The sequence below is a fragment of the Dysidea avara genome, chromosome 9, assembly GCF_963678975.1.
Source record: "Dysidea avara chromosome 9, odDysAvar1.4, whole genome shotgun sequence".
Lineage (NCBI taxonomy): Eukaryota > Metazoa > Porifera > Demospongiae > Dictyoceratida > Dysideidae > Dysidea > Dysidea avara.
In genome coordinates this window covers 22,509,082-22,530,453 of record NC_089280.1, presented here as the reverse complement: position 1 = coordinate 22,530,453, position 21,372 = coordinate 22,509,082, and the positions used below count along the sequence as shown (strand labels likewise).

The 21,372-nt window shown below is 37.6% G+C and overlaps 1 protein-coding gene across 1 annotated transcript; it reads left to right on the top strand.

Annotated features, from left to right (window-relative positions):
* Positions 1 to 2,843: 2,843 nt before the first annotated feature.
* LOC136267423 (DENN domain-containing protein 1A-like) lies at positions 2,844 to 21,104 on the top strand. The gene is made up of 21 exons (XM_066062574.1): positions 2,844 to 3,031; positions 3,235 to 3,302; positions 3,354 to 3,400; positions 3,450 to 3,502; positions 3,760 to 3,873; positions 3,931 to 4,003; positions 5,982 to 6,098; positions 10,869 to 10,922; positions 11,147 to 11,208; positions 11,314 to 11,362; positions 12,343 to 12,392; positions 12,449 to 12,545; positions 15,975 to 16,082; positions 16,307 to 16,432; positions 18,459 to 18,490; positions 18,545 to 18,699; positions 19,023 to 19,093; positions 19,152 to 19,190; positions 19,423 to 19,470; positions 19,551 to 19,664; positions 19,714 to 21,104. The coding sequence occupies exons 1-21, from the start codon at positions 2,973 to 2,975 to the stop codon at positions 20,998 to 21,000; spliced, it is 2,823 nt and encodes a 940-aa protein (XP_065918646.1). The 5' UTR covers positions 2,844 to 2,972; the 3' UTR covers positions 21,001 to 21,104.
* Positions 21,105 to 21,372: the final 268 nt, after the last annotated feature.

Below are 21,372 nucleotides of genomic sequence, written 5' to 3'. Positions count from 1 at the left end.
CAACATTAGACCACCCAGCACTAATCAACAACTGGGCTAGCAGGACTGCTACTGATTTAAATTTAACAGGAAGTTTTAAGTCTTGACCAAAAGGTCCAAAACCTCAGAAACAAACTCAGATCTGCCACTGATCCATAATTATCTTGAGTCCCTTGGCAATATAGAATGGCCTTATCAAACAAGAAATATACCATTAAGATAGATGTTGCTTTATCTGTGAATTCTGGCCCCAAAACAAACAGAAATAATATTCTCAGTATTATATGTACCAGCTTGTGCATCATATCTTATTATAGATATCCTTGCATAAAGCATTGTTTACTTGGTGCACATGATTGAAATACATCTCATGCTTCACCTTTCAAATTGAGATGGTTTCTCCTATAAATTAACACTTTATGCAGTCTAGTGTACTTTCTGGTCATCATCCATTTCAGAGTGACTGAATTGCTTCAGTTTTCGGCCATTGGACTGTTTTTTAGCAAGTTTCTAGTTGTAGAGCAAGAAACTATGTTTACAATAGTGATTTTAAAATATCATGCATGTGATTTGGCAAGTCGTTTTCATAAAGTAAAATTGAGTGTGTATGGAAAATACAGCACGAGGGGGCATGTTGAGAGGCTAATACAGCACAAGGTGAAGCCAAGTGCTGTATTTGCCTTGAGACACCACCCCCCTTCTCCGAATACTGTATTATTTGTACACACAAGCATAGGCAATACTCTAAGTGTTATATTGTACTTTCTGGTCATCTGGCTCGGAGCAATTTTCTCTAGTACTCAAACCACTGCAATGTTCGGTGATCAGGATATCAGTAAGAGTTTATATAATCTATTTCTACTCATGGAACAAACTAATAGGATTAGTTTGGCAAGTGATTTATGCACGTGATCAGTTGTGCTATCTTAGTAGAGTCGTGTTTAACTAGCTTCGTGATCAGGCGATCAGTAATTAAGTGGTTATACAATCTATTTCTAGCTGTAAAACAAACTGGTAGGGTTAGTTTGGTTGGTTTTAGTGATTTACCATGTCACACATGTGCTGTCCCAGTGGGGTTGTTTTTTGTAACATTCCTTAAATAAATTCTTCGCATAACTCTACTGTATTTGTCCAAGTGTGCCGTGTTTAAATGTATAACTGTACTGTACTTGCCCAATTAAGCACATAACTGTTCTGTTACTTCTGTATGACTCATATACAGTATAATTATGCAGCTAATTTGTACTGTATGGACAATACAGTATGCTGCATCACTTTGATCCTCCCACGCAAAGTACAATATGTTCTGATAAAGCAGACATCAGCATTATGATTCTCCATACATGTTGTAATATCTAGCTATAGCACTACAAATATAAAATATGTATTTAGCCATATCCATTTAATACCCTTTAAAGTCCAATTTTTTTCTATAACTGTATACTTGACTGCTCTAGTTTAATTGGGGGAAGCGCCTCTTCAGTGTACTCCTGAGCAAATGGATGCAAGTTCCATATATTAATATGTTAGGGTTTCCACTCAACATAGGAAAGTGCTTCATTTTAACTGGAGATTTTCACACAGACTGATCTTTAAGATAAAGCAAACAAGTGCAAATTTGTTATTAGAGATTGTTTTCAGCATTCGATATCAGCATAATTCTAACATGTTGTTTTGGATTAATTCCACAGACCGGCTGACCTCAATATAAAATGAACAACTGCTAAACTGTGTATTGCTTTCAATATCAGTGCAGTTTTAAATGTAAATACCCAAAATGTGGTGATGTAGCCGACAATCCCATTATAGCCATAGTACTACTATACAAGATAATTAGCTACCATATAGAGGGAAACTTTGGTGGGCAAAGGGTTCCATGGAACCCCCCTTTTGAGAGAGCCTCTCTTACTCGAAATAATCTAATAGAACAATAAAATTGAGATACTCTAATAGAGCAGTCACAGTAGTCTTTTGAGGAGCAGTGTAGCAAGCTATGTATCTAGTTATAAATAAGGAAATATAGTTGGTGAGGGGTAGCTATTGTCAGCAGGTGATGAACTTTCTTTTTTTTTGGTTTTTGACTTACAACTAGGTTGAAGTTGCAATTCCAAAGTGGAACCCCCCTTTAAACAGTCTGGATCCGACCCTGTGACTTAGGCCTAACCCTAAAATGCAAAGATTTTCGAATAAGCTGTCCAATGTAACTATTGTAGTATTTTTGGTTACGTGGCCATTATTTGTATGTGTTTGTGTGTTCCGTTAACTTATGCAGATACTCATTGCTACAAGCATAGATCCTTTACACTATGCTACAAGCAATCTGATCAGTAATAAATTGGCACTTGTGTGAGTTGGAAACCCTAAAAATGTATACCTTTTTGGTGTACTGATCTGTTTCCTCTGTTACTAAGTACTTGCTGGCATTTTATATCCTTGAATCTAGGGTGAGCGCGAAATTCATATAATATAAAGCATTTGGTAGCTACCTCTGTTGGTTCAGCTGCCACCATGACAATAGACTGCATCAGTCGAATAGGGGTCCTTCTTACACGGTGACAGTATATTTCCGAACACGCGACTTATTTACGTATCGTATCACGTGAGATCAAAAATTTCCGGACACGGTACTATTATTATTATATTATATTTTATAATTGTAAGACTCATATGCATGAGCATAGTACAATGATTAGTTACAAATTAAATTAGAATGTAAGTAAATAAACTATACAGCATGTGTGCCGGCAGATTTCTTGCATTACGTGCCTCGATCTGTGCACTGCTGAATCAAGACATAAACCTGAAAGGAATACACTCTTGAAACAGCAAATTCAGTGAAAATAGATCATGGCAATTTTCCGAAGAAAGTTTTGCCAACGCATAATTAGGTAATCGATTCAGTTACCGCGCACCATACTCGCACTGAGCGTATCTGTTGTGAGAGGGCTTCTAGAACAGTGCGTTAATTAGTGATAGGTGAAGTTGTTTAGGACATGTCGAAGAACGAGGATGATGTTACGGTGGTCATTAAAGATCCTAGTTCTAGACTATGGTAAGTTGAGTGTCCTTTTTCTGTGTCATATCAGAAAGCGAACAGAAGGCTAGCTTTACCGCTACTAAGTTTAGGGAGGAGGTACACGAAATAGGAGTTAAAAACAGTGATTTCTGACGGGGTCACATACTCGTGGTAAACGCAACTGGCCTCGATTCTTGTTGGGTTTGCGTTGTTTGTTTACTTTGTTCTTCGTTTTCTAGTCCTTCACCTAAGCACATTTACGAGGTCTTCACGGAATATGTTTGTGCGAGTGCAGAAAAACAAAGCGGTAAGTGTAAATCTACTGCTATTTCTTTTACTGACTTTGGATGAATTGCAGAGCCCACGCTACTACAAACTTTCCCTAAAGACTACGAGTGGGACGAGGTAAGAAACGTTTAAACTGTAGGCATGTTCTTAATACCTTTCTGTTTAGGACACAAAGAAGAATTTTCCTAAATTCTGTTTTCCATGTAAACCTTTTACAGTGTAAGTACATTGAGCATTGGTATTGAGTATGTGTAAACTATGTACTGTAAAAAAAAAAACCCAAGGTATTGAGTGCGTGGTGCTTTGCTTGTAATTGGCACCGCTGCTATTAGCTTTGGGACAGTAAACAATTGTGTTGTGTGCTTGTTTGTTAATGGGACCGTTCACCTGTTTCCATCCACTGGTACACAATACGTACATACATGTATACACACACAACATGCGCTAAATTAAGTTTTGTAATTTTTGTTACTTAGATCGAAAGCACAGTGTTTTACGTTCACCCTAACTGACATCGATGGAAATTATAGATTTGGATTTTGTTATTATCCAAAGGGGACTAACTGTGTCAAATGCTACTGTTTATTCAGGTGTGTGTCAGTGTGTGCATGCATAAAGTTCTTTGAGAAAGGTTTTTGTGTTTGTAGTTATCTGCCATGGTTTGAATTCTTCTACTGGGCATTGGAAAAGGTTTCTGAATTTAAAAAAGATCTATCAGAAGTATGTGATTATGTCTGTTACTTGTAATATTGTATTGCGGCATACAATGCGTACTGTGTTGTAGAATTTGTTTAGCCATTCTTTTTATGTTTTAATGATAACTGATGGCCTTCTGTTACTGATGTACCCAAGCTCTGTCTGTTTGTATACTTGCTACACTCCTGTTCTTCTCTACCCAGTTACAGGTCATGCAACCTTCCATAAAGGAAGGGGCCTGCAGATGATAGCAAGGGTGGACTGTCATACACCTGGTTTACTAGTAATGTATTGGTGTATTGGTCTGCATATAACTGAAGGACCCAACTACTGTACTAGCAGCAGCGTTTTTGTTGTGGTTGCAAAAAGCTTCCACAGGGGCACTGGGTTGTTGTGTGCTATGTGATATATATCCTGGGCTTGGCACGCTGTAAATCACCTTGCGATCATTGTTTGTATTAGTCTTCTAATAGCCATTGCCCAGGGGTTACCATGAAGAGTTGCTGACCACAGTACACATATGCACACACACAAACACACATACACACACACACACACACACACACACACACACACACACACACACACACACACACACACACACACACACACACACACACAATACCCATAACAGTACAAACATGCCACACAAACTTCCACATGTAAATAGACCCTACCATGGACTTAGCCTTATATAGTATGAAATTTATTTCACTCCATAAGAAATTAAAGAATGCTGTGAAGTGTTATTATAAACTTGAAAGTACTCATAGTTGGGTTTCTCCCTTTGTTGTGTGGTGAGCCTGTATGTGATTTGTGGGCATGTGTCCATACTTTATACACTGTCAAAGAACCTTATGGTGGCATCTTAAGGGGGCAAGCAACTATGTCCTATGGCTTCCTTGAATAAAATTATGTGTCTTATATGAAATTGTAAAACCAACACAAATACTGTTCTCCACCTGATGTATAACACATGTTGTAGTTAAGACATTGAACTTAGTGTAAATCTGAGTGAAATCCTCTGAAGTATGTACAAATTATGGCGTGGTTACAAAACACTGTAATTTTAATGCTAAAATCGATTCTCCTTCTATAGCTAATTGTGAAACTCCCCAAAAAATTTTGCAGTGGCTTGTAATAACATTATCTTTAAAAGTATGGAAAAGGATTTTTAGGAATGACTACTATGGCTTCAAAAGAGTAGACAACTGTTTTTCATAGAAAATTTAAAGAGGTCAATAGCTCAATTGATATTCACAAATTTATTTCCATAATTTTGTTATAAACATACTTAGGTAGCTGATAACAAAGTTTAAGAAGCGTAAATTTAAAACTGTGAGACTAGATCCAAAATTTGTAGAATTCTCATTCTTTAGGTCTGAAATACTAAACTAAGTCATAAAGTCAGTACTTCTAACTGGAGATGGTGATTTTTAATTACCACAAACACAACTGATGCGAAAGGGGATGGAAAGCAAGCACAGATCAACAAAAACCAAGATTTTGCATGTGAAGCCATAGAAATTAGTAACGTGCCCCCCTTAACTCTTTTTGTGTAGTGTAGTAGTGGGCCTGGTAATGTGCCACTTGTTGGTGGTGTGGCTAATGGCAACACCCATGGCCCTGACCATGTAGTGGAGACCAAGCAGGGTCAAATCCCTATCTTGTTCACTTTTGTTACACAGTTAAGCCTCACTACTATATGGCTACACCTTCAAATGGGGACCAAATTGACATTCTTTTTATAACAAGTACAAGAAAAAGTTAGGAATTTTAAGGGATCATAGCAACAACAAAAAAGGTAGTGAAATGAGAAAGTGTTACTACTGTGCTGTATGATGAGGTAGACTTGTTGACATGGTCACTATATTGAAGTGGTCTTATTAATGAGGTCATAAAACCTTACCTATTTACATATGTTTTGGGACCACTGTCACTATAATGAGCTGGTCATATTGTTGAAGTAGGCACTAAACATTGTGTTGTATTATCACTACAGGTACATAAAGTGGAGCCGTTCCTTTCAGCCCTCTATGACCACAGCATCCCAGATATAAACAATATGGATCAGGAGGCTCCCACAATATCCATTACTCCACAGAGCAGTCTCTCTCAGGTCAGCCATCATTTTGTAACAGCTAGTTGTAGCACTCTCCATGAGAGAGTAATGGTGTAATGATACATGTTGGACACCTTGGGAGTTGTCCTTATTAGCTTACAGTGGAACCTCTCTTAACGAACTCCCTGAATTAAGGACAGAACAGAAAAATCTTCATAATAATAACAAAAGTTTTGGTCTGTCTGGTTAATACATTTTTTTACCTCTGTAATTCTGGGTCCCAAAATGTCCATAATAGAGTGGTTCCACTGTTTTAGTGAACTGTCCTGATTTGAAGTGTCAAAATGTGTGTATACAAATATGAATGGGGCAATGGACAACTGTTCTGATTATCATGAGTATGATTCAGTGATTCATATTTCAAATTGTTCCATTTGTTAAGAGGTAATTGTGCAGCAGTATAGTGGAGCCCTTTACTCCGAATAAATTGTGGACACCTTTATAATCAGGACACTTGATTAGAACACCTCTCTAATAAGAGCACTTTAGCCAGTTGTCTACAATAGGGTCCAGCTAAGTACGTTATGCTCTGCATTTAGTACATTGTTTGCCACACAAAATCTCCTTGGTAGTATCCAAAATGTGGTATAATCACTTGGCAACAAGGTGTCATGCGCAAGGGTCACTCTGTTAATATTATGACATCATTATGTTTTAACTTCCAAGTCTCCAATGATGTAACATACATTGGTACAACAAGTGGTTAATGGTCAAGACATACTTCCTGAGGCTTCCCCCCTCTTTCCTGTGGGTAAGTGTATGGCTCACCTGGTTTCCTGAGGTAGATTGGAAAAAAGTTTTTGTCTGTTGTGTGTGCCTGTCTCTGCTCATACCCACTTATTCAAAAGGTTGATTGCACCAAGTAGCAATGAAGGCTGTATAACACCTATATTAGTAAATCCCTTTCGTTGCTAAATTTCCTGGGTGACCCTGTCAGTCCACATCAAATCGTGCTATACAAGCTTCATTGTACACTACACTACTAGTTATCATACCTGCTATAGACTATGGACCTCGACTACGTTGTTTTTGTTTGGCTAGCAGGGCTCAACCCAGAATATAAACCTAGAGGGGGCAAAGTAAGTCGCTTCGGATTCTAGGGGGGTCTGGGGGCATGCTCCCCCAGGAAAATTTTGAAAATTTAGGTGTAAATATACTCAATTTTGGTGAAATTTTACTGTGATGCCATTGAATATTGACCATTGGATTATACAACTTTGGGATCAATTAAACCTTTCCATTTCTCAAGGCTTTAGGTATAAACCTAGGGGGGGGGCAATAGCTAACCCAGAGGGACACAGCCCCCCCCCCCCCCCTAGATTAACCCCTGGCTAGTCAACCTTGCCCATTCCTTGGCTGTCTTAGCCTATCCAGTGGACTTCAAATGTGACTATCCACTCGAGGATTCATGAAAACTCGTCTTTTCTGATAAGAAACTTTGTGGTATTATGTAAAAAATCCACAATAGTGTGTGAAGGATGTCCCAGAAATGAGACCTCTGTGGGGTGCGCCCATTTTAGGGTAAGCACATCATGCTTTAAAATGTGTGATAGCATTAGAATTGTACTCAAGCATCTTTATAGCATCGTACCAGATAAATGCAGTCGTAGCAGTGAAAGGGATATTAACTAAAAAAACTAAATTGTTTGGAGTGGCAGAAGTCTTCATGCCAGTTTGGAAAATGGGTGACAAGCTTATGTACATGTGATCACCTACCCAATGGGCTGCTGAGTAGTACATCTTCACTATTGCTTTATGCATTACCTAAGTACATATGTAAAATACATGTTAGATGTGCGACTCAATTCTTTGAGCAAACATGAGTTTAGACCAGGCCTACCTCTTTATTACACAAGCACAGTTTTAGCAATCATTTATAAACTTTAATTTTAAAAATGATGGGAGCATAGACAATACGTCATTCATGACACAATGGTGAGACTTCCCATCAAATATTTCAAGGAATTGGCAGTTAAATAGCCCACTGCCACACACACTGTATATACCATCAATGGAGATATCCTGCAAGTTGTATTCAAGACCCTCACTGCTAAGTGTGTACCATACAAGTACTTGTTTATATAGAGTATATAAGACTTTGATCAATGAATACTATTAGACTTCACCACTTTTGACTGTAGATAAGGTCCAGTTTGCTCCAATATATTGTACATTGGAACTGTGTGACATTACTAGGACTAATATGACACCTTGTTGCATAATCTCATGTAATAGTCGTAACCTGCCACATTTACTGTATACATAACTGCATAACACTTTAAATATTGTAGGAAAGCATCACTGGTGGCTGACAAAACATTTGTAGAAGTAGCTATACCATATATGGGGTACATTATGGTGGTAATATGTGCATTAGAAAACTCAATATTAATCTGAGATGTCAATTAGTTGATGAATCTCAAAGGTCACAGGTTTACTGTATAGGGTTCATTCTAGAATTTTGTCTTAGACTGACCATCGTAGAAAGTATATATGGATTGTTTTATATTTACAATGAATTGTGGAACATCATTGAGCCCTATAGAATACCCATGATTCTGGGCACACTTGGAATTGTGTTACCATATATATGCATACAAATTTTCGAGATACATATTTTTTTTGCGGATTTGTAGTTTTATTTCGAGGATCGTTTGTTTTTCACACACATATATAGCATAAAGCCAATTCTGATAATTGTTAAGTTTTGAGAACGAAAATTTTGCAGATAGCCAAGTGACATTGGCCACTTACTAAATCCCTCACGAACTTTTCTACTTTTGAACACTGGTTGGTATATGCATCTTCAACTGAGGCTCCTTTGTGTTGATGGTACTGTAACTTCCTGTTAGTCACATGTTAGTCACATGTACACTACTCTGATAAATTAGGACTGTTTTTCATAGTAACCATACCTGATCGCTGTGCCTCGGTATACGTTTTATTAATCTTGTAATAATGAATAAAAAACATTCACGTCGTAGGAAACAGTACTCGAAAATATAAGAGTACCCCAAATTGAAATTAGCGTGACGTCATTATGGAAAAGGCTTATAAATGTGCCATAGTACTGAGTAGTATAATTAAGTGACATGACAGGGGCTTCCCTAAAGAGTGGTGCAGCACTGCTGTACTTCACCCAAAATTCTTTTGATGTAGTAAAAAGAATGTATATAATTGACTTTGATGTTGGTAGCAAGTTGACAGTTTTACCACTCTGCTTTGTTTGGCTGGGGAAAGCTCTAAATGATGTGTCACTGATTTAACAAATTAACAAACAGGATAAACCTGAGAAAACTAAACACAAATTTTGTGTTTTTAATGCATTTCCTGCCTTGTAATGTACTGTAACAGACAATGTCCTTTTGTAGTATTTATGGTAGATGTTGGATGACTATTGATGCATAAAACATTATAATATTGTAACACATGTAATTACATTATAGTCAGTTTGTGTGATTGTTGAAGGTGATAGTTAACACAATCACTAGAAAATCTAACTGAGAATGGTTTACAAGAAGATTTTTTTATACAGAGATGTGCATGTGTGTATATAACATGCACACGCTTCAATATTCACATGCATACACACTTATGCTTGTGATTATAAACATTTAACATAATTGAAACATTACACAGAGCTTTCATCTCAATTGATAATTGGTTACCTGTATAGGCCAAATTCTCAGCAATAAAATTCAGGTAGTTTTTCCCCTCAATTTCACCAGTATGCTAAAAGGAAAGACATGTGAGTGCACATGCATGTGCAAATCACAAGCACTTACACTGTATGTACATGTGTATGTACACATCTCTTGCACTCATGCTACACACACTTCTTGACTGCCTGTCCCGAACTTTTATTCCCCACCCCCATGGGAGACACCCACCCACCCACCTAGCCAAGGGATGCTGGGTAGCCTAATTACAAGTGATTTATTTAGACCAGATGAATGAAATCATTCCCGATGGGCCACTGACAATAGCAGGGACTGAGTCTCTTATTAGTCCATCCTAGATGCAATGTATGGACTGTGTGCATGATGTTAACCCTGTTGTTGGCTTGCCACACCAACTTAAAGGCACTGCCTGATCTCCACCACATATTCAGGGCTGCTACCATTAGCCACACCACCAGAGTGGCATGTTACTAGGCCCACCACAAGGAGGTTGGTAACACACTCATGTACGCATGCACACACACACACACGCACACACACACACACACCTGCATTTAGAGTACACAGCAAATAAAGAGATGTCAAGAAATGGCATTTGTTTTAAAACGTGTGTACAATGCACAGGTAGTTGAGCCTGTTGTTCCCTGCTGGTACCGTATTATACAGCACTCTAAAGCCCCATCATATGTTAACAGGAGTTAATCTAGCCCCCCCCCCCTAGGTTTATACCTAAAGCCTTGAGAAATGGAAAGGTTTAATTGATCCCAAAGTTGTATAATCCATTGGTCAATATTCAATGGCATCACAGTAAAATTTCACCAGAATTGAGTATATTTATACCTAAATTTTCAAAATTTTCCTGGGGGAGCATTCCCCCAGACCCCCCTAGAATCTGAAGCAACTTACTTCGCCCCCTCTAGGTTAATATTCTGGGTTGAGCCCTGATGTAGTAGCGATTTATGGCATCACAAGTTTAAGATTATTCGTAGAATCAGTGTACAATTATTGTAATAGGTAGTATATTTCCATATAGCATATTTTCCATAGTAATGTAACTGTTGTTATTATTGCTGATGTTTTATAACAGACCTATCGATTTTCACTACCCCATCCTCTGAAGTCACCAGTACTACCGAAAGATGTGAGTGGATATGTGTTAATATTGTAGTTCCACCACAACCACAATTTAAGCCAAATGTTGTCCTTTTAAGTTTGTATTTTTATCGTATGTGTGTACACTTATAACAAAGATAAGTAAATGGTAATGTCTAGAGAATTGTTTCTGTTTTAGACAGTGTAGCCCTTACAATAAAGATACCATGACCTCTAGTAAATTTATATATACGTGTTCTGTTCACACTACAGCATAATCTTAACTTGATGTACACCAATTTGAGTCACGAAGTCATCATTGCGATATTTGCCAGGTAGTTACTATAATATGTTTGCTATACGTATGTAATATACTGTACATGATAGTAATGTACTCTACCTTACTAATATTATGTGTCTGTATCTGCTTGTTTGTACAGTGCAATATTTGAGAGGAGAATTATAATGCATTCCAACAGTCTCAGCTTGGTAAGTCTATTGATTCCTATCGTCACTTTGGTTGATTCTATATATTCACAATGACTTTGATGTATAGCAAACTTTACAGCTGCTGGGGAAAACCCAGGATATGTGTGTGTATTTTATTTTATTTTTAATTTATTAATCCACGAAGTGATTATTATTATCACTGAGCAGTCAGCCCTGCTGGTGTGCTCAGAAGTGCTTGAGATGAAAATGTTTTTGTGCATGACAAGCTTTTCATGAAATTTGCAGTAGTAAGAACCTGTTAGAAGTTCATACATTGACTATGATTTTTTCCCATAAATATTGTATGAAATTTCATACTAATTCCATGGAGAAAATATAGTGCTATAGTATGTTCACGTTGAGTTGAATCCTGAAAAACAGCTAAAAATTAAAAGTGGATTTTTTTCTCAACTGAGTTAACATTTCAGCCAACCAGATGATTATTGGTAACAGCAAAGGTGTCAACAACAGACACGTACAGTTTGGCTCCATTACAAGTTCGGGAAAGGGCTGTAATGGACACTGTACTTATATGGCTTCCCCATAGGAAGTATATTGTACAATTTTTGATTGGCCGTAAATATTATGTCAAACATTTGAACAAAAACATTTTGAAATATTTTTAGCGGGTCAAGCAGTACTACAAATGAGCCGAATTTCAAGATCGTGTGTAATTGCATCCATGAGTTATTAAATGTTTTTGAGGATTCAGCTCAACGTGAACATACTATAGCTCTAAAGATATCAACCTTCAATATATGTATCTACAACTGTATAAGCTGTTAGGGTAATTGTTAATACATTTTCTTTGATGTGGTCCTGAATCATGGTGGCTACAAACTTGATGTGTTTGTTCAAGCAAGTTCATGACAAAATATAAATAAATTTAAAAAGAGTATTAATGTGTTCAGACCAAAAGTCAAAGAGATGATGTAATCTAATATCAGTTTTAGCCCTGTTGTTGTTTTCTTCTATTTCAGCTCTCAGCCTGTATTCATGCAACGGACATTATGCTGTACCCTCTACACTGGTATGTTCTAATTGATGCATATCATAAAATATGCATACATTTTGTTATGTACGCAGGCAACACATATTTTGTCCAATCATGCCACCAAGCCTGATGGACTACTGCTGTGCACCGATGCCTTTCCTAATGGGTATTCACAAGTCTTTAATGGAGGTGTGTGTGTGTACGTGTGTGAGTGTATGTGAGTGTCTTTTAGTAACAAACAGTGTAACCTCTCTGTGCTTAATGTGTACTTAAAACTGAGTATGTGTGACCCCTTTTTTTGTATCAAAATATTTCTTCATTTTGAGGCAGAATTTTATAGGGTCAGACATGTCTGTTAGTACCAAATCTTTTGCCAATTTGGAGACTGTTGATTGAATCCTTAAATCAGAATTTCATAAACCATGTACATTACGGCAAGAGTTCATAATATATATACTAAGGAGAGTATATCCTACTCTCATATACACCTGTAGAAGGGCGTATCGTGAAGTTATGATGTAACACTTCTGAGTTCGCCCGTTTTTCTTTGTATAATTAATGATGTCATTAGTTGAACATGGTATCGATTGAACGCGTGCCTACCAACGTCACTAGCAACCAAATTAACTCCAGCTCTAAGCGTTTCTCACCCAACTACAATCGTTCCTTCATGGGTTAAGACCGCTTCGTAGGCGTTTCTTACTAGGCCATTCGCGAATACAGCTATCCTGAGCGTCGCAAATGTGAAATGGTGCTAATGATTCTTGCACTTTTACGGCTTCATGTACGTCACAAACCACAACATCTTGTCGTTACGTCATTACTTCACGATACGCCTTTCTACAGGGGTATATGAGAGTAGGATACTCTCCTTAGTATATATATTATGAACTCTTGATTACGGTTATATCATTACTGTTTTGATAAGCATTAGGGGTCCCCTACTTGAACACTCATAAACAATGCATAATACATTGTAAATGAATAGCAATTTATTTAGGCATTCAGGTTGGCTTCTGTATTATGTTTTTGATCAACTGTTCCTGTTTGTATGGCATCAATGAAGGCTTTAGTGTGGGTTACTGTTTGGTGTGGCTTCATTCACATTAAGTTTTGACAGTTGAGGGGGTGCTTAACATGCCGTTTGTCTTCCTAATTCTCCAATATGGCACTCATGAGATTAGTAACTTTGTTACCTGTAGTAATAATATTATACGATATCAGACTCGCTACAGTAACTTCATTACTTATGGCCCGGGTGTTTGCAACCTTTTACCCTGGCTACTACTAGCATTTATATATGTGACCAGCATTCATGAAGGAATTTCATACCTCAGTGTTGTGCTTTCTGTGATGTTTTCCTTATTTATAACACTGCACAGAATTATTAGAAATTATGACTGTATAGGTGTTCATTTGTGACTGGCCCACCATTTATTTTGTTATACCCTCAGCAACTAAACTAGACCAGGTGTTTATATGAGACTGGTCGTAATTCAAAGCAATATGATACATGCACTATACACATGCACGCACACACGCGCGCACACACACACACTTTCTACACCCCCACACACACACACATGCACACCCCCCTCAAAAACTGTACCAATTAGTCATCATTTGTAGTGTCCAATTCATATCTACAATAGGTAAAGTCCTACATATCAAATAGTACATTAGTATGACATGCTCATTGTTGTACTATTCTATAAGTTCCAGGTATCCTCATTGCCTTATTGAACATTGTTCAGTAATTAGATTAAAATTTTCTCTATATTGTAACTCTACACTGCATAATGGCTTGAATGGCTTCTCCCTGAAAGATCTTTTTACAAAGGCTTGTTACGTCTAGAACAGGTCTTCTTAAAGAGATTTAACTGTAGGGTTGAAGCCATTATGCCACAATCACATTTGTGTTGCAGCAGGGAAGTTTTTAATCTTACTGGTGGCTTCATGTTCATGTACAGGACTAGTTTAGAGGTCATGTAAGAATGCATCCACCATCTAACATGTGCAAGAGACTGGCTACTTGTCTGTCTCCAGTAGGTACACATGCTGTACATACCATTACTATACAATGAGACATGAACTCACTAATATCATACAGTACTATCATACTGTGTATTAACGTACTGTGTATTAAGGATCATGGAGGTTTGGATTTTTCTGGCCAAAAGTATCACCCAAAAACCAGCTTCATATATCATCCTGGTGTCTTGGCAGTATTGGTTAGGTATAACCAAGCCCAAAAGTGCCTTCAGTACCACCCTAAATGCTTCCAATAGATTGCTACAATTTTAAAAAAAAGTTATTCAATTGATTTTTCTACTGACTGACTAACTTCCTGTCTTGCCTGCCCTGCCTGCCTGATGACTTCAGATAAGCATAACTCAATAATGGCTAAGGTTACAGACTTGATTTTTTTTTCACTGTTCGGCATTGCTTCATGCCTTTTGGCATACTGTCCATATTTTCGTGGTGACTAGATTGATTGCAGAGGCACTTCTCCTACCTGTTCTTCATTTGTAGTATTGAATAATGGGCTGAACGAATATAGCTGAAAGTGAAGCATAATGACCACTTCACTTTCGAGTCAGTAATTGAAGCGTGCGTTCAGTCAAAAACATTACCTCTGGCACCATCCTATCTTTTGATACGGTATACGTGGGTTCACCAGTCATAATAATCTTACAAGAAGGTAAACAAACAAGTACAGTGTATAAGGAAAAATTTAAAAATTTAAATTTGATTAGGGATCATAGAAAAAAAGTAGGGAACAAGGGAGGTTGCCTACACCTGCAGATATACTAGTGGACATTTAATCCTTACTGAACTTAAAAGTTGTACCATAACAAGCACAAGTTCGCTATACATAATTATACACACAGAGAGCACATGCATTGTGTTGCACCCATGTGCATGCTATATGTAACCATCTCAGCGAAAACCCATCTAATTTGCGTAATTTTTGAACATTTTCTCAGCATTATGTATCTGCATTGTCCAAGGAATGGTTCGCCTAAGTTACAATTATGGTTGGTAGTTTTGGAATTACAGTACTAGAAAGTAGGGAGAGCAAAGAAATTGATTTGTACAGTGATTATTGTAAAAATAAACTACAGGCACTTACATTCGCAGCCATAACTTCCGTTTGGATTAGTCTACAGAGTTGAGATTTGGCTTACAATGTTCACCATGGATTGGTAGATCGACCAAGGTATAGTTTTAGCCCTACAGTCACTTGCGCGTAGGTGTATGAAAGCAGTTTTACTTACAAAAAACAGCAACAATTTTGTTTACATCTACAGCATCGTAACAAATGTTTGTGACACGCAAACCATTTGGGCTACAGAAACGAAACGAAGATTTTTGAACTCCAAATGAGTAGGCAAATAAGATGGTGCATAGGTTAAGACTTCCTTTCCTAAGTAATGGCTTGATTAAAACTTGCATAAAATTTTCTTTGTAACATGTGTAATTTCACCCAAAAAAAATGTTTTTCTTAAAACGCATGTTTGTGCGAACTAGACGGGTTTTTGCCAAGTTGGTCACATATAGCCTGACAAAGCCTACATCAATGAGGGTGTTATTGTTGTGTTTATTTTGATGATACAGGATGTGTATAAGATGCCTATTGATGATGTTGTCATTGTGGATTTGGATGATAATCAACTGGAATCACCCTATTTAGCTGCTGATTTGGAGGGATTTCCTGCATCATCAGTATGTTTGTGTAGTGTGTGTGTGTGTGTACGTGTGTACGTGTGTGTACGTGTGCATATGGCAGTGGCAACCTGTGCATGACCGTGTGAACTCTTATTTACTTTTTTGTGCAAATTTGTGTGTTGTTTGTGTTCACCCTATGGAGTGTGGTTGGCTCCTGTGTATGGATGTAGCCCAAGTGCTGGAATTCTTGAGGATTATTTTTGTACCTCTATCCTTCACAGCTTCACAGTTTGGAGAAAGTTCTGAAGAAGCCATCTAGCACACAAGGTGACAGTGTGGCCAAAGCGTTTCTAGATTTGTTTGTTGCAATCATTGGAGGCTACCAGTCTGCACTGAAACTCCGTCCAGTGAGTAGTGACCACTAAATTTGTAATTATATCTTCTACATTTTGTCAGTATTTTTACTCTATAGTTAGAATATTTTTATGGACAACAAAAGTACATTTGATCATTGGGTTAATATGTAATTTGCTAAGCTTCCAAATTTTTTGGTCAAAAAATACTTTTCCTTAACATTTAAGTTACATTGTGTGATAAAAATGCATGATCCTATAGCTCTCTTTAGCACTCTCTATTTCTATAAGGCATTACACTTTGTGCTGTTGTACATGTATGATATTATATTGAGAAACATTGTAGTGTGTTGTAGTGAAGCCTCTCTGTAACCATATGTGGACACTTGATGCAGAGTTTTCTTTGCCAACCTTCACAATAATTATGGTGTTTTTATCCAAATGAGTCCTTAAAATATTTGCAGTGTATTGCCACGTAATAGACCTAGAGAGTTATTCATATGGCTTTCTGTATATCAAACAGTACTGTTTAAGTAGGGATCACCTTGAAAATTTTGCGCGCCACCCAAAATTCTGCCTTTAAAAATAATCCTAGAGACATTTTACGTGACGAAAATCACCTTTATGGAATAGTACTAGTCCATATAATATATAAAATAGCATTATAACAAAACACTTGCAGGTGGCCGGATATAGAACTTAAAAAAATTGTTAAAACTCGAATTTTAGTCTCACTGCCTCACATCTTCAACCTGGCTGCTTGTCTTCTTCTTCATCCAACGAAACCATATCGAGGCGTTAATTTTCCGTATCAACACATTCTTTCAGCAACATATATACCGTATAGCAGGTTATTTTCGAAACAGAAATTTTCGTACAAGAAGCAAAATATGAATTTCGAAAGATTTTAATTTCGAAGAGTGCATATTTCGAAGTCCGGATGGATTTCAAATAAACGGAAAATCGTGTCATAAATTATGAAGATGCGTGAATGTTTGCCAAAAACTGACTTACTGCTGGAATAATCCCCATTCCTGTGCACTGGAGAGAAGACTGAGGGAGTCTCGGGTGGAGTGAACTCACTGGCACGATCACGCTCGATCATAGCTAGCTCATAGTATCCTAATCACCATAGATTGTAGAGCAGACGGCATCAATTCCCATTCTGGATCACATGTTTTCTGGTTATTGATACAGTAATGATACAATTTACCCATTATCATCAGCAATACTGAGCTAAAACTCGAGGAATACACGAACAAATCACCAAAAGTTAGACAGTTGCTTTCACTTGAGGGAATTTATTTTCGAAAAACAACCGGATGTGGGAATTTATTTTCGAAGAGAAGGGCCTCTTCGAAATATCCGAAAATAAAAACCTTTCGAAAATTACCAGCTATATGGTAGATGCCACAGAATTATTTCAGAGCTGTTTCAGAAATGCTTCAGTCCTGGTGCTACTATAAGAATATGTGCAAGTAGATCCCGTTCACAATAGGTTCACGACCACGCCCTTCAATTAATGATCTAGGTGGACTAATAGCAATAGAGTTTGGAGACCACACCTCTTAACAGTCTAGCTGTTTACTTAACAGTAAACAAAATGACCTCACCCCTTATTGGTCTAGCTAGCTGCATACCTCTTGGCTGACTTGAGATATACTCTAATACAACAGTCACTCTAATACAACAGTTATGTATGATATTCTAATAGAACAGTCACAAGTTACATTGCAGCTAGCTGTGCTACAATAAAAAACTAAATAAACTAGTATTTTTTAAAAAAATTGGAAATTTAAAAAATGAAGTGGGATCTTTGCAACAAGAAGTAGTGAAACAAGAGATGAATGATGGTATTACAGCATAGCTCACTGGGAAAGTCCCTACTTTGGCACATTAGCTATAACAATTAATTTACTCAATGCCAAAGTAAGCACTTTCGCACTGACCTATGCTGTAATACCATCATTCTTCTTTTACTTTTTGTTGCATAGATCCCTACTTCATCTTTAAATTTACAATTTAAAAAATATATATTTACAATTTTTTAAGGTGAGTGACATGTTCTGTCTTGTTACAGGGAGATAAAGAGATCAGTTTTGACCAAGACTTGTAAGTGAAAAAAATTGTCTCCATATAGTGTTGAGTATCAGTCCTGTTCAACAGGTTTATCAAGTCTCGTGCCAACATGTCATCCCTGTTAGAAAATCTGCTACAGTTTCAACACTTCCAACAATTCATTAATGGTAGAATACAGCGGAAGAAGGGATCAGGCATGAACCGGGATAGATTTGATGATGCTCTTAACGCCTGGGAAGACAGTGAGTATAATTTTTTTTCAGTACGTAAAACAGGGCATAATAATACTGACATCTATTGTAAATTTCTGTCTACTCACATACACTTGTGCACAATTTGAAAATAACAGTACTGTAGGGATATGTGCATTTAAAATTTTTCAAGCAATGAAAATCATGTGGATATGTATTTCAGAATTTACTTCTGAGAAACTTGTGCATGGCTGAACTAAATATCTAAAGAACCTAAACATTAAGAGATTTTCAGTTGTAGAATTTGCAGTCCCTAAATGATCTTGTGTTGACATTTTACATATGACGTGTGCATACTTCATTGCTCATCCTAGCACCTGCTAAGAAAACTATTGAAGCTGAATCTCTTAAAGAAGGCATACTGTTAGCAATGAAAGTCACCAAGGTAATTGTGTACGTTTTGTGCATGAGTGAGTTTCATGTTTTGTTGTTTATTTTTGCAGAAGGGAATTAGTAGAGGCGGTGGCATCTTACATAAAAAGGTTTAAAATTAAACATGTAGATGTTTACTTGTGTGCTGTGTACATACATATGTAAGAGGTGATTAGAGATGTGTCATTGATGAATTAAGTTCTCAATATGGAGCTTGAAATGAATGTGATATAATTCTGGCTGCTTTTATAGTGCAAGAGAATCACCTAGTAATGTATTGTGTATATACAGGACATGTATGTGTGTGTTGATTTTACTATTTGGTGGTCTTGTGTGTTTTAGGGTGGACAAATGCTCAGCAAGTGGCAAGAGCAGCTTAGTACTAGATATGTGAGTGTTGTATACTACTCATATGCATGTACAGACAGACACATGCACACACAGTTATATCACATTAATGTTTGTTGTAGGGAGAGAAAGAGCATGCAAGCAAGCGTCATCTAGAACGCAGTACAACTCAATTACCTTCAGCAACCAATCCAACTGATTTGTACTTCAGAGATCCTGAAGCAGTCAGGCGACTGGTATGTCACAATATGTTATGATAGATGATACTTTCTGATTTTAAACCAGGTGCAACTAAAACAAGCCCATTTGAACAAGACTCCCCCACCCGTACCAAAATCTTATCAAAGGCATAAACAAGAAAGAGACTCTATTGTGGATCCAGATCTTGAAAGAAGCACAGAGATACCAAATTCTGGTGACAGTAATGCTTTACCATACATCAATGTGATGAAAGCAGACACATCAGAACCGCCAGTTGCAAACCTGGTGCCAATTTCTCCCCCACCTACACCGCCACCTAGAAGACGTGGCAGACAACGTGCAAATGCTCAAAGCAAAGCTGTCTCAGTGGACACATTACTGGGTGTACCGGACATAACTGCAGGCGATACCGTAGTGGATTCACCCGACGTAGTAACCTCTAGTGTATCGGAAAGTCATTCTAGTTCAGACGATGTTGATACATCGTCTACCACAAGTAGTTCGTCAGGTAGTGATGTCATTGGTATGACAGCACCACCTTTACCACCTCGAGATGAACTGATGGAGAACACTTATGTTACCATGCTTCAGTCAGAGAACGTGGATTTGTCTTTGACAACAAGAAAAGTTGCACCACCACTACCTCCAAGAGACCATGATGATTTGCCAATTTTTGTCCCCCCTGGGAATCCCCCTCCTCTTCCACCAAGGGACTTGCTGAGTTCACCAATACAGCCTGATTCCATGTTATCGACTAGGGATTTACCCAAACCTGTTCCACTTCCCCCTAGGGACTCTAACACACCACCTGTCCCTCCTAGAGATAGAAAGAAAAACAGTCCAAAGCTACATCGTCAGGCATTCACACCACCCACACAGCAAAAGAACACTCAGCCACTTGCACATTGCAATAGTACCGAGATGCAGCGAAAGTTGACTCAATCACCTGAACTACAGCTGATAGAAATGGATGATGGATTCTCTCCGGGAGATGGGTTCTGTTTGGACATGACCACAGAGTTTGGCCAGTCAGTAGCTCGCGAATTGATGTCCCATTCACGGTCTAGCTTCACAGAAGAAATCGCTAAGAAAATATCATCAAGTTTTCTGCTACGTCCAAGCAAGGCTGTGATGCAGTCATTTTCTGGTGACGATCCTTTTGGATCATCCCTTCCACCACCTCTACTACCATCAACATCTTCTACTCAGAGTGAAACAAAATCTGAACAGCCTCCTTCTTCTGCTACTAGCAACCCGCTAGATTCTTTGCTGGACAAAAATGATTATTCAAAGTGGGCAACTACTACTCATAATCAGCAAGAGAAACTAGAGAATAATAGTACCACTCCTAATGGAAATGTGTTGACCTAATATTAATATATTTTATTGCTTATCAGATAATGTATGTATGTTTGTTTACTATAGGTAAGATGGCATGCTGTTCTTTTTAAAATTATGAATATTAACTAATAAAATTAATGGTGGTATCTGCTTTGCTGATTTCAAGTGCCACTAGTACACTATCTAAATCTTTTTTTTTTTTTTTTACGTCTGACAATTGTACAAGATATTCATTTGCTGCAATACAAATACTTTACTCTGTAGTTAAGTGGTTGGAAGGCTTGCAAATGTGATTGTGGTTTTTGACATGAATTTGCAGTCTGATAAAAATCAGCTGGAATGCTCTAGCTTGTCATTTAAGTTTTTTTCTCACTGTACTTTATCCATGTTAACTACAGCTGT